At 33.7% G+C, this 12,823-nt stretch overlaps 1 protein-coding gene across 1 annotated transcript; it reads left to right on the forward strand.

Annotated features, from left to right (window-relative positions):
• The first annotated feature begins 771 nt into the window (after nucleotides 1-771).
• On the forward strand, nucleotides 772-8,751 carry LOC144446384 (synaptobrevin homolog YKT6-like). The gene is made up of 8 exons (XM_078136130.1): nucleotides 772-844; nucleotides 2,425-2,635; nucleotides 4,442-4,524; nucleotides 5,407-5,566; nucleotides 6,237-6,282; nucleotides 6,594-6,659; nucleotides 6,928-7,029; nucleotides 7,392-8,751. Exons 2-8 carry the CDS (start codon nucleotides 2,535-2,537, stop codon nucleotides 7,425-7,427), a joined length of 594 nt encoding a protein of 197 aa, XP_077992256.1. The 5' UTR covers nucleotides 772-844; nucleotides 2,425-2,534; the 3' UTR covers nucleotides 7,428-8,751.
• Nucleotides 8,752-12,823: the final 4,072 nt, after the last annotated feature.

A 12,823-nucleotide genomic window follows, 5' to 3' on the forward strand; every position in this document is an offset into this window, starting at 1 on the left:
TCGTAGACATTTGGAACAGTTTACCAGAAACGGTTATTGCTAATTCATCAGTTAATCATTTTAAAGCGTGTATTGATAACCACCTCAGAACAGTAAGGGGTCTTTAAAAGCCTCAATGGCTTCCTACCCCACGTAAATTCATGGTAAAATAAACAGTGCCATCTATCGTAGAGTGAACAACACTGACAGTTTGCAGTTAAAAGCTGTCAGCTTAATATCAAATCACATTTTGTGTATTGGTTGAATTATTTAAGCAATAACCCCCGCCAAAGGCGGGTATACATCTACTTTTATCTCAAGTCAACTTCAGAAAAATTTATCCTTGTGGTAACCGGAAGGGTAGAATGTTTGAAAGGTTGTACTGATTTGTAAGAAAATTATGAAAAAAAGAGACATCTTTTGTTTCCTTTTGGCTGTATTAACAAGAGCCACTGACACCAAATATGATTTGAGCAAGAGCATAAAGTTGTCATTGCTTTCTATGCAATGGAATCGTTCCTTAATAGCCAACCAGAAGCAGTCTACTTTAATATACAACAAGGTGAATAAGAAGAAAACTATTATTTTAGTGTTTGTACCAACATCAATCGTATGTGTGAGAAGAGAATGGATATCGAAGCCCGCCCCCTTGCGGTCGGAGAAGCTTTTAGTATTTAGTTTATAGCCGTCGCAGCCGTCGTTGTTGTGCGCCCCCAAACAGTCTACCATACATTATTGGAAAATCAAAAATGACTGTACGAACAAATAAATGAGCTCAGAACGAGGTGGTGATGACGTCATATCCTTATAATAGGGGTTTTCTCATTTTGACAACAGACTTTGGTTCCACGTCAATACAACACAGGTAAGTGGAAATCTTGCAATTTTCTTCTACGATTTATGAATTTTGCGTAAATATACGTCCTCTGTTTGCTGTATTGTCGTGAAATATATTCAATAGTGTCCGAAACGTGTAAAGTACCCCGGAAGCGAATACATAAAGCCATCTCTGCATCCATCAAGATTGAGTTCGCCGACCGTTAAATAATTTTAATAGCCGTGTTATTAATGTTAATATGTCAAACCGTGTTGTGTTGTTTTTTACTTATGCATGATCTTTGAAGACGAAAGAAATATAAGTATATATTTGAACCAACATAAGTATCTGATATAGGTCAAATAAGAAAACGGTAGTACACATAATGGGAGATAAAATTAGAAATAACACATTTTGATATTTTACATTAAAAATACACTTCATTCTGTATATGAGACAGTCAGGTCAAGACCATGTGTCATTTAGTCCAACAATGCTACTACAAGATGCCCCACAATCGTGACTTTAATATATCAAATAAATATGTATGCAAGATGTATGACCATATGGAATCCAGCATATGAAAGGGACAGTATTCAATGAAGTATAGTGCTGAAGAAAATGTTTCCTTTCCGCCCCACCCCCACCCCTTATCCCCCTAACGCTTGCTCCCGTCAAAACTTGCAAATTCAAAAATTACCAAACTAATTAACCCAAACTGTGAAAGTTTGTATTTTTCTTTGAGTATGACATCCTGATTCCTTAGGGCCCCATAACCTTCAAATTACAAGACCGTCATAAAGAAGGTTCAAATGAAGCCATTCCATCATGTGATTCATTTACACTATGGAGACTCCATATTTGTCTGTTGATTTTCAAAGATTAGGGGCACACAGTGAATGAAGACATCTCTGTTAGGATCTAGTCCCATGTCAAGCTGATTAAAATCTGATGTAGATGTCGGCTAATCGTTCATTGTTATTTTTATGGTGGCCATCAATTCGAAAATGTAAACATGTATCAGTGTCACAAAGGTCAATTCAAGCAAAAATACTGAGGTAAAATAACAATGAACGATTAGCTGACATCTACATCAGATTTTAATCAGATTGGTCCCATGTTTTTTTTTTTAATAGAATGACACCTATGTTAAATACATATACACTCATGTGATCACAAGGTACATCTCTGTAATCCTTTTTACTGTTAGTCCATTTCATCCACTAGTTGCACAGAAATAAAGTATTCAAAGGGGATGATGTGTCATAGGCTTCTATGAAAACTAGTTTATTTCCTATGTAATTTACATATCTTGATGTCAGTGGCCGGTTGGGTAACCACAAGCAGGCCTCTTACTACCACAGTCAGTGTTCAAGCCCTAGTCTGGGTTTGATTGAATTTGCCACGCTGTATGTTAAAATAATAGTATTGTTCAGTTTGACTCTACTGAATAACACAGTATCCCTGGGCATACTGGTTTCCTCCAGCACTAACACTGAACCCATGAAGGTCAGCTCTTGCTGAATTTCTCAGGAGACATGTTTATAAAAATTATCTAGTTTAAATAAAACTGGGTGGATATGGCTCAAGAAAATATTTATCAGCATTTCCATCTCTTTCGCTTTCAGTTACGAGTTTGATACAACACCAAGACACTGATTCCGTACAGGAAAAACATATATTGTGGTGGATTTTATCATCATCCTAGATCCTGTAATAAAAGATTTGACTTGTCAACATGAAGCTGTATTCATTTACAATTCTGTACAAGGGCAGTAAAGTATCAACCTTGAAAGCACACTATGATTTATCATCGTTTGGCTATTTTCAGAAATCAAGGTAAGTTTATGTGTTATACTGTATAGTAATAGTAATGTCTATGATTGCTGTGAGAAAGGTTAGTTATAAGCAAAAAGTTAACCACATCAAGTTTAATAACAGCTTGAAAAGTAGATGACTGTCAATAACACACTGAGTGCAGTTTTGACGAGTTGTGTCAATGACAGTGAACTGAGATTCAGTAGTGTTGTAGGCAATGTGAATGTCTGTTTGTGTAGCTGTGTGTGTATGTATGTGTGAACATATGCTAGGCCAATTGTCTTGGTATTTGCTGAGGGTGCTACATGGGGTGTCCAGGTTTAGCACAGACAAGTTCTTACTTGTCTGTGTGGTTAATCTAGTACTATCCCTGCATCAAATCTTAAGATCTCTCTTTACATCTTTCTTTGTGTTCACAGTGATATAAAAGGTAACATTTTATTGTGTGCTACACCGCTATCAGTGCCTGTAATTTATTTGTGTGAAATTCATAACAAGTCATGTGAGACATGAAAAACACCATGCCACCTAATTGAAACTCTATAGTCTCTGGTTTTTAAGTTGTTATAATTCAGATAAAATGATGTCTGAAGTTGGTCCATGTCCCTTTTAAAGATTCATTATTGTTCCTGCTTTATGTAACCACTCGCTACAACCACATCAGCAGAAAAGCAGTGATGAATGTTTCAGTCTCTGATATAGTCCATGGTCTAAATCTAGGGCCATAAACACATGTGACAGTATTGAATTATACATATGTATAGATGTCAGGGGGATTAGTGTTTATTACATCCATTCCTGCTTTGTCTGTCAAAACATAATTACATTGTTACATAACCCAGAAAATATGCCAGCAGACAGAATGTTAACATTGTAGTCTCCCTTAGGTGAGTGTGGCGTGATATCAAATGTTCAAAAAAAATTCCGTATTCATAGATTTTGACATTGTCATTATGTGAAGATAGGTTTTTTAAAAGGCTCTGCCTACTAGCAAGTTATGTAAACAATTTGTCATGATTTTAAAGTTATAGTCAAAGTGTCTCAATTTGTCTGTACCAATGTTGTGAAGCCTGTAGTTTTTTCAGTATTTCATATACAGATTGAACTAATATCTTTTCTAAATCTAATAAAATTAACATAAATTACCATATAATCCAAATGGGTAACATTTAAGTGGCCCAAGCTGAGTTAATATGTTTTTGGGGTTTATTTTTTTTTCTGCATATTAAAACTTACTCACAGTATTCCACTTACTAATGTGTACTTCACCATCATTTGCAATTGACTGAACTCAAACCTAATATAGAATATTACGATCAAATGATGTAATTTATTATATGTATCAAAAACTATACAGGAACTTCCTACTATGCAATCAACAGTTATAACAATGGCAGAACACAAATTGTAATGTCATATAAGGTATGCCTCAATATAGACATACTAGAATATTTTAAATGACATGTTTTATTTGTATAAAGTAATTTAATTTCAGTAAAAAGCTGATAAAGTCAGCTTGTGCCACTTAATTATAAAGCAAAAGTAACTTCTTTTATACCTAAGTATTGTTAAATAAATTTTTTTGATTGTCAAATTTTTGCAGAAATGAGCAGATGTATTTTTGTATCAACACATGATTTGCAATGCTATGTTTATCCGAACAGATGGTTGTATGTACAATACAGACATCCAGTTGGACAAATGAATAATTTTGTTTTGTTTTTATATGTATGTTTGAAGGGTAAACAAACAGAATTTTTATGTCAGCCTGTGTTTGAAAGGTAAATTACAACCATTGTGTTTTCTTTTCTTTTGCAATGTACACAGTGCACAGGAGTTCATGAAATTTACAAGTCAGATTATTATAGAAAGAACTATGACTGCACAGAGGACGTCAGTCAAACAGGAAGGTAAGTCAATTATTACTTAATTGTAATTGTCATGTGGATTTGATGTACGCAAAGTAGTATTGACTGACATGCAAACTGGAAATATGTACCTATATATGTATTGTGTTTTATGTTTTGACAACTGCTGGAAAATAAATATATTCTTGTTATTATATTATATTATATTGGATTACAGTACATACTATGTTATATTATATTATATTATATTATATTATATTATATTATATTATATTTTATTACATTGCATTGGATTACACTGCATTACATTACATTATATTACATTACATTACATTACATTGTTTTATAATGCTTAGATGAGCTGTTTCTATAATTATTCATGCATAGAGGAGTGTTCTTACCTAAACTTTTCACTGCTGTGTTGAGCCATCCATGGTAAAACTTGTCAGTATTTAAAACCATGTATAAACAGACTATTTAGTTTAAAAACACAATGATTCTTTTATTACTGTTATGTTATTTACTTACCATATAAATTATTACACAAGTCAAAAGTTAATTTAATGCAAAATATGCAAAACAAGCCTGAAGGAGATGCAAAAAGGAAAAAGGAAATATGTGAAAATGAGTCATAAATGAAGCACACTTACATAGCCTCACACATATGGCAGTCATTACTGTAAGATGGATTAGATTGAGAAACAAATTCTGAAAAGTTATGTATCATTCTTGGTAAGTTGGTGTTACGACATGTCAGTAAATTGTTTGGGACATGAAACAAAATTGGCAGAGAGAACAGTTCAGTGGAGCATTCTCTTAATAATTTCAAATTTGAAAGTTAGAGAGGAATCAGTGTTCACTTTAATATAGCTTGCTGGTCAATTTATTGTGTTCATTGACAATTTGTACTGTTGTATATTCCAGATTACATGTGCCATGCCTACATTCGTTCAGATTCTCTAGCTGGTGTTCTTATAGGAGATCATGAGTATCCACAACGAGTAGCCTTCACAGTCCTAAACAAAGTTCTTGATCAGTTTGCAACAGAAGTTCCATCTCATCTATGGCCCAATGCATCACAAAAGTAAGATTTTATACTATCATGGCATAGCTTTGTTGGCTGTTTGGGTATAGTCTGTAAGATATGATGCATTGTGCCTTGCTATCAACCACTTCAGTTGAGAAGTGTGACAGGGCTGAACAACAAGATGTATCTTACAGTCTAGTTAGGGTACTGCCTTTTTCATATGTCTATGTGTAAAGACACCATGTCCTGTATCAGATAAGATGAATTTGTGATAACACAGCAAATAGTACAAGCTAAAGAATTCCAGTAACCTTGGTATTACATACAGAAAGTGTTCAGAGTGATTTATGGAAGTTTTAGCTGTCTTCTCATAGATGTTTGAAGGTACAAATTGTTCTGGATACATTTACCTTTTACACAGATTTTTAAATACTGGTAATCTCATGTCCTAAGTCAGACCACTAAACAAGTTCTGATGTCCTACCTGAGGTTGCAGTCAGAAGGCTGTTCCTCAAATCTGTCAAGTGGGCTAATGAGTAGTCTTTGAAACAGCATAAAGGTTAGGAGGTTTATTTTTAATAGGGCCTAAATATGATTATAAAAAATGATAATCATGATAAAATCATCACTTGTGAATGAAAATAACAAAGAAGCTTTTAAAAAGTTATGAGATCGTATGTAGATGAAGTAGAAAAAATTAATTACTGTCATCTTTGTTTGATTACAGTGATATCAAATTTGAGGGATTGGAGGCTACCATGCAGAAATACCAGGTAAATGTCAACATGGCTCGTTCAATTTACTACTGCATTGCTAAAATTACCACTATGGTTTTAACAGAATTGATTCTTGTTTAAATTTTAACAATCAAGAAAATACAGATAGCAGTGTGAGAAATTGAAGTATGCAACTTGCTTATCATTATCTGAGTAATGTTCTTGACACTCGTCACTCGTCCCAAGACATGAATAAGGTCTATATGTATAACAGTGTTTTTACTAAACTTTTGAAATCCCGGTAACTTAATTTGATGCATAGATTTGTATACATTGCGTCATAAACACTAAATTTTATGTTATTACAGAATCCAAGGGAGGCTGATGCAATGACGAAAGTGCAGGCTGAATTAGATGAAACTAAAGTCATCATGGTGAGTCCATGTTGCGTTTCTAAGTACAGGTCATCGCTTTTCTTTACTTTCATCTTATGAAATGACTGTCTGTATGAAGGGGAGAAATGTTGTGTGTGTGTGTGTGTGTGTGTGTGTGTGTGTGTGTGTGTGTGTGTGTGTGTGTGTGTGCACGTGCACGTGCACGCGCACATGCATGTGTGCATGGATAGATGGATGTTCTGTGTATATACCATATGCCAGAGACTGCTAAAGACATTGGCTAATACATATCTGTGATTGATTTCAGCATAACACAATAGAAGCTGTTCTACAGAGAGGTGAGAAGTTAGACGACCTTGTAGACAAATCAGCAGATCTCAGCATGCAGTCCAAAGCTTTCTACAAAACAGTAAGTGTACAATGTACTTACATATAACCCAATATTATTAACGTAGATGTCATTCAAACGTTAGTATCATTCAAGTGTTAGTATCCCTAAGTCAGCATCCCAAAACAATCTCTAAAGCAACTCTCTCGGAGAGTTTCAGCACCTGGTACTTTCTTTAGTGTGATAAACATTGAATTTTATGTAATCCTAAAAAAATATGTAGTTGTGTCTTCAGCATAGATGTTTATAACTGTTGTGGCCAATACTTGTCTGCAGTAGAAAATTACAACTGTTGACCCTTGTCAGAAAAAAGTAGAACTTTGAAAGTTGTTTGTTATTTATAATTTATATAACTTATTTTCCTTCTTTCTATGTTATTACAGGCTCGCAAGACTAACCAGTGTTGTGTTATTCTATGAAGTGATCGATGCAATACAGTCAGACATCAAACATTTTGTATGCACTATAACCTCACTATAACTAACAACATTAGGGTAAAAATAATAATTTATAATGACAAAATGCTTGTTTAGATCTATACCATTACCAATAAACTTCCTCCCCCAATTTGTTACTTGAAGTGAGACTATAGTGGCATACACGATCTTGCTCCCACTAACTTCAGTAACTACCAGTATAGGGGGCAACTTTGATATTTTGTGTAATGTGAAAAATCTGACAATAGCTGATGCTGGCTTCCAAGTGTATAATTGGTGTGCTTTGTCATGAAGCTTGGAGTCTGTGTTTTCACATCAGTATGTAGTAACTATGTCAAACTACCTTAGATGGTAATAGATTAGAGCACCTACATGCCCCTGTGTGTGCCCCCCCCCCCCCACCACACAGAAAATAAAGAGATAGTCCCATATTTTACGTATTGACAAAAGAGTATTTCTGTGTATATGTCATCCAGAACTTTTTAATACACAGGGTTAGCCCCCACTATTCTGTAATGGCTAGATCAAAGTTATTGTCGATGGTTATAGGAAATTAATGCACATGTAATATACTATGAGCGTCCTACTGATTGCTAATTTCCACATGTTGTATAGCCTGTAATGAGATCATCGGTCTGGGCTTACCAGCCTGTCCTAATAGTGATTGTAATGAATATGTTGCCAGACCAGGTGTCAAAATTGTCTGCATGGTTTGAAATTTAGCATGAAATTGTATTTGAAATAAGATGTGACAATGACAACCCTCTTTGGTTTCACTAGTGTACCATACTAAGTGTGAAAGGTTGTTATTCTTAACTCCAGCTATGTAATATGGATGCTAATTTTATATGTTAGTTAACAAAGTATTTGATAATGCCGAGACAGAAACAAAGAATGGTGGGTCGATCATAAACTAGATACTTATTTATAATTGAGCTAGGGTGTTATATTTAGTGTTGGTTTAAAGATAGGAATAGGGATGGACCCCATAACTAAATGTAAAACCTTACAGTATCGCATGATCTTTGCATAGACACTTTTTATTTGCTTTGTAATTATAATGTAGTTGATATGATTTATGATTTATTTTCGTTACGTTTCTAAGAGAAACTTTAAGATTTGTTTAAAAATATCACACAAGTGAAGAATAGCAATACAAAGATAATATTATGAAAATGGTTAATACAAAACTCAGAATGAAATGCTGTTGGGATGTCATTAATATCAGATGAAATGATTATGTTAACAACTAGTGGAAACCATGAATGAAAGGGGTGTAGACTATTTCAGCAACCTGTCAAAAGTTATGAAACACAAAAGTTTGCACAGCTTTTGTGTCTGCTTTTTAACCTACGGATTTCTTAACCAGAGGATGGAACAATTCAAATTCTTTTATTATACGTTGCAGTGAGACACTGTGATAGTGACAAATACATGTATCTCCATTTTTCAGATAGCTACTAAATTTCTTAAGTTGTCCCTCGTGTAGTGGCATTTCCTTGTGATATTTGTTTGATGTTTATCAAACTGGCATGAAATGAAGCAATAATGATTTTGTCTTTTGTTAAGAAAAACAGGATTGGACTAGAACTCGATGGATGATAGCTTCTTTTAAATCTTACTGAAACGGCAAAGATTATTTAACAAGTTGTATTTAGTTTGAAAAAATGAGTCAGATATTAATATGTGATATTGGACAAGCTTTAAAATACAGTATCCATCAATGTCAAGTAAACTGCCATGTCTTTTTTCACTGTCTAAAACATTAAATTGTCTTCATAAGGTGACCTGTATCGCTCTGATTAATAAAATAATCCAAGAAAATCTCAGAAATAAATTTCCATGTGAATACAATAATTTTTTTTTATAAATGGGAGTTGAATAGTCAGTGATTTAACTTAGAATATTAATGATACTATGAGGAAGTAGACAATGAATGTATATATTTATTTATGTTAACCAATTGTTGTCAAATTGTCAGTGAAGAGATGACTAAATGTAGTATTTGATGGCCATGATAACTGAAAACATTAATCTTAGTAATCTGTGTACAGTCACCAGTGTTCATTTGTACATTTTTTGTAACCTCTGCTTCCATTTTTGTCCTTTATTTGATCTTTGTTTTCTTTAGATTTATGTAAAGATTTTAAATTGATGTGAATTTAGGAGTTAGACATAGTACAAGATGAAGTCAGTTTTAAAAGACGAAATTGCTGTACATAGATGTGAATGTCAGATATAGGATCACAGCAACTCAAATTTAAAGGTGCACTTGTTGTAACTTGAGTATTATTTTTGTGATGAGACAACCAACAATATATTCACAGAAAACTGTTAAAATATATCAATAATTAGACATTGTAAATGTTACATGTAATTAGAGGCCAATTTCATTCATAAGCAGGACAGTAACAGGTTCAAACTGAGCACTGAATTTAGGGTACTGACCCAAACATCAATTTGTTTAGTTTAGTTACTTTCTATGTGTACTGCTATACAAATATGTTTACTCACAGGTGATTCAAATACTGTGCAGGGTGTACAATACTATTAGCAAGTAATTGTATCTAACAAAACACTTTCAAAAAGTGTTTCAGTTGCAGCCAGTGTAGCTTTAAAGACTACATGTAATATTCAATGTCAAAAATTCAACTGTAGTATGACAAGGGTGATGTAAGTTTAAAATAGTTGACATAAATGAGAGTATAAAAGACAGTGAACTTGATATTTCACTGGAATTGTCCTAAGTACAAGATGATCTGAGGTGAAGTGCATGTTGTGTGAGCATGTGTGATTTTAAAATTCTTTTGTTTTTATTTCTCTCTGTGAATGATGTATGTTGACACATAGCCTGACATTGGTAATAAATGAAACACAAAGTTACATTATGCTGTACTTTGCAATACATGTACAAACCAGGGCTTCCCACAGTTGTTGTCTGCATCTATGTATGCATGATATTTTTGAAACATTTACTGTGTTGGTGCCTCATGTCAATTTGTCATGAATAATTAGCAAATTTTTGCAATACATGTATGTATGTATGTGTGTGTGTGTGTGTGTGTGTGTAGAAGTGTTTCAATATGAGAAGGAACTTTTGAAAAACAAAATTAAAAGCTATTACACATGATATCGTTGGATGGAGACTTGGGGACTGAAAATGCTTGTTTATGTATTCATTGTTAAGACATATTGGCAATAGTGGTTTTTGCATGACGTTTCTTTTGCACTGATATCACATTTCCAAGTCCATTGTAAATGAACCATTGTTACGATACAGGTTAGACTTCCATAGCACCCACCCCCTCAAAATTGTAGAACAAACATCAGATCTACGGTACTACTTATAGAAAATGTGGCAAGCCAGTGACAAAGTCAAGTGTTTAGGTTGGGATGTGTGGTTTGGTCAATAAAAGTATACCATTGTGATTGCATAACAGGTGGGGGACCCAAATGAGGTCTTTCCTTTCTTACTTGTCTGTGACATACTGTGAACCTTGACATGCCATTGTCATAGGTCAAAGCTACACATATTTTTGTGCCCCATTGACCAAGAAAAGAAAAAATGATGTGCCAAAGAAAGGAAAGAAATCAAATTTCAGACTTGTATGTATGCAGTGACTGAAATATGTAGAGTATTTCAACATTGTAACAGGTGTATGCATCAAATGCTGTTTTTTCCCCCCATACATTTACTAGAAATTGCAATGCATAGTGACTGTTCTTTGTATTGGTGGCACTTGAATGCAGTTTATTTTACATTAGTCTTCAGATGCAATATTGCTTGAGTCAATTGACTACATGTTTGTACAAATGATTCTTAATGTCAGGTGGGCAATATTGTAGAGTAAGTGTGGTCAATGCAACTAGAGGATGTTTGGTGATGCACTCCCCATTGTGGGATGTCAGTATGTTTGGTGATGCATTAGTAATGTTGTAGGACTGTCAGTATGTTGGGTGATGCATTAGTAATGTCTTAGGACTGTTGGTATGTTGGGTGATGCATTAATAATTTTGCAGGGCTGTCATAATGTTGGAGTATTAGTCCATATTACAATCTATGAAGTATATTTTTCTGTAACTCAAGTGAAATAAATGTACCTTCAAACAACATTCAAAGTGTGTTGTTAATTTTGTTGGATACCAGTTCCAGTTTCAGTGGCATGGCACATTCTGTATGTATGCAATCTCCTGACAAGCCTCTTCAATCATCTCTGAACACATGCGTAAATTTAAATGTCACATTTCTCCATCTAAATTCTTTGTGTAGGACACTAGATTACTAGAACATGATCATTGATGCAATCATTGCTAGTATTTCATTAATTTCTGCATCACAGTACAGATTTATGAAGTAGAACCAAATGCTGTTTCTTACAGTTTAATGTAAGTAGCTGGTGTCTGTAATCAATACATTTGTTTTAAAATTTTATATATTGAATTTAAATTTTATTTCAAATTAATGAACTCAATGAAAATTTTTCTTTCAATTTCAAATAGTATGTATGTATGTATGTATGTATGTATGTATGTATGTAAACAATTGTATGCATGTATGTAAACAATTGTATGCATGTATGTATGTATAATGTGTGTGTATGTGTGTAGGTAGGTATTCATTCAATCACTCCAAACTTACTCAAGATCATACATTTGTCTTCAAATTTAGGCTTCACACAAAGTATGACGAGATTCAAAATGAAAATGACATGCTGGATTTATTCTCAAAAGGGGAAAATTCACTCCACAATAAGATATGCCATACTTGGTGTCTTGATGGACACATATACAAAATAAAAGGTCAGCTAATGCAGATAAATGAAACTGTCCTATCCATAAAATGAAACAAACTCTAGAATTATCAACAGAAAGTATGCACATATTGTATACGAGTATGTATGCAGTAACAGACAGGTTCACATATAACTGAGAAAAAAAGGGAAAAAATTGTACAAATACATGTATCTCCATTTTTCAGATAGCTACTAAAATTCTAAGTTGTCCCTCGTGTAGTGATGTTTGTTCGGTGTTTATCAAACTGGCACAAAATGAAGCAATAATGATTTTGTCTTTTGTTAAGAAAAACAGGATTGGACTAGAACTCGGTGGATGATAGCTTCTTTTAAATCTTACTGAAACGGCAAAGATTATTTAACAAGTTGTATTTTAGTTTGAAAAAATGAGTCAGATATTAATATGTGATATTGGACAAGCTTTAAAATACAGTATCCATCAAGGTCAAGTAAACTGCCATGTCTTATTTCACTGTCTAACACATTAAATTGTCTTCATAAGGTGACCTGTATCGCTCTGATTAATAAAATATTCCAACAAAATCTCAGAAATAAATTTCCACATGAATACAAAATAATTTTTTT

The sequence above is a fragment of the Glandiceps talaboti genome, chromosome 15, assembly GCF_964340395.1.
Source record: "Glandiceps talaboti chromosome 15, keGlaTala1.1, whole genome shotgun sequence".
In the NCBI taxonomy this organism is placed as follows: Eukaryota; Metazoa; Hemichordata; class Enteropneusta; family Spengelidae; genus Glandiceps; species Glandiceps talaboti.

What these genes read in the sequence shown, in the direction of transcription:
- LOC144446384 (XM_078136130.1), top strand. Translation starts at nt 2,535, where the DNA reads ATGAAGCTGTATTCATTTACAATTCTGTACAAGGGCAGTAAAGTATCA. An exon ending in GGCTATTTTCAGAAATCAAG is followed by an intron (nt 2,636 to 4,441) that starts GTAAGTTTATGT and finishes CAATGTACACAG; the next exon opens with TGCACAGGAGTTCATGAAAT. An exon ending in TGGCCCAATGCATCACAAAA is followed by an intron (nt 5,567 to 6,236) that starts GTAAGATTTTAT and finishes GTTTGATTACAG; the next exon opens with TGATATCAAATTTGAGGGAT.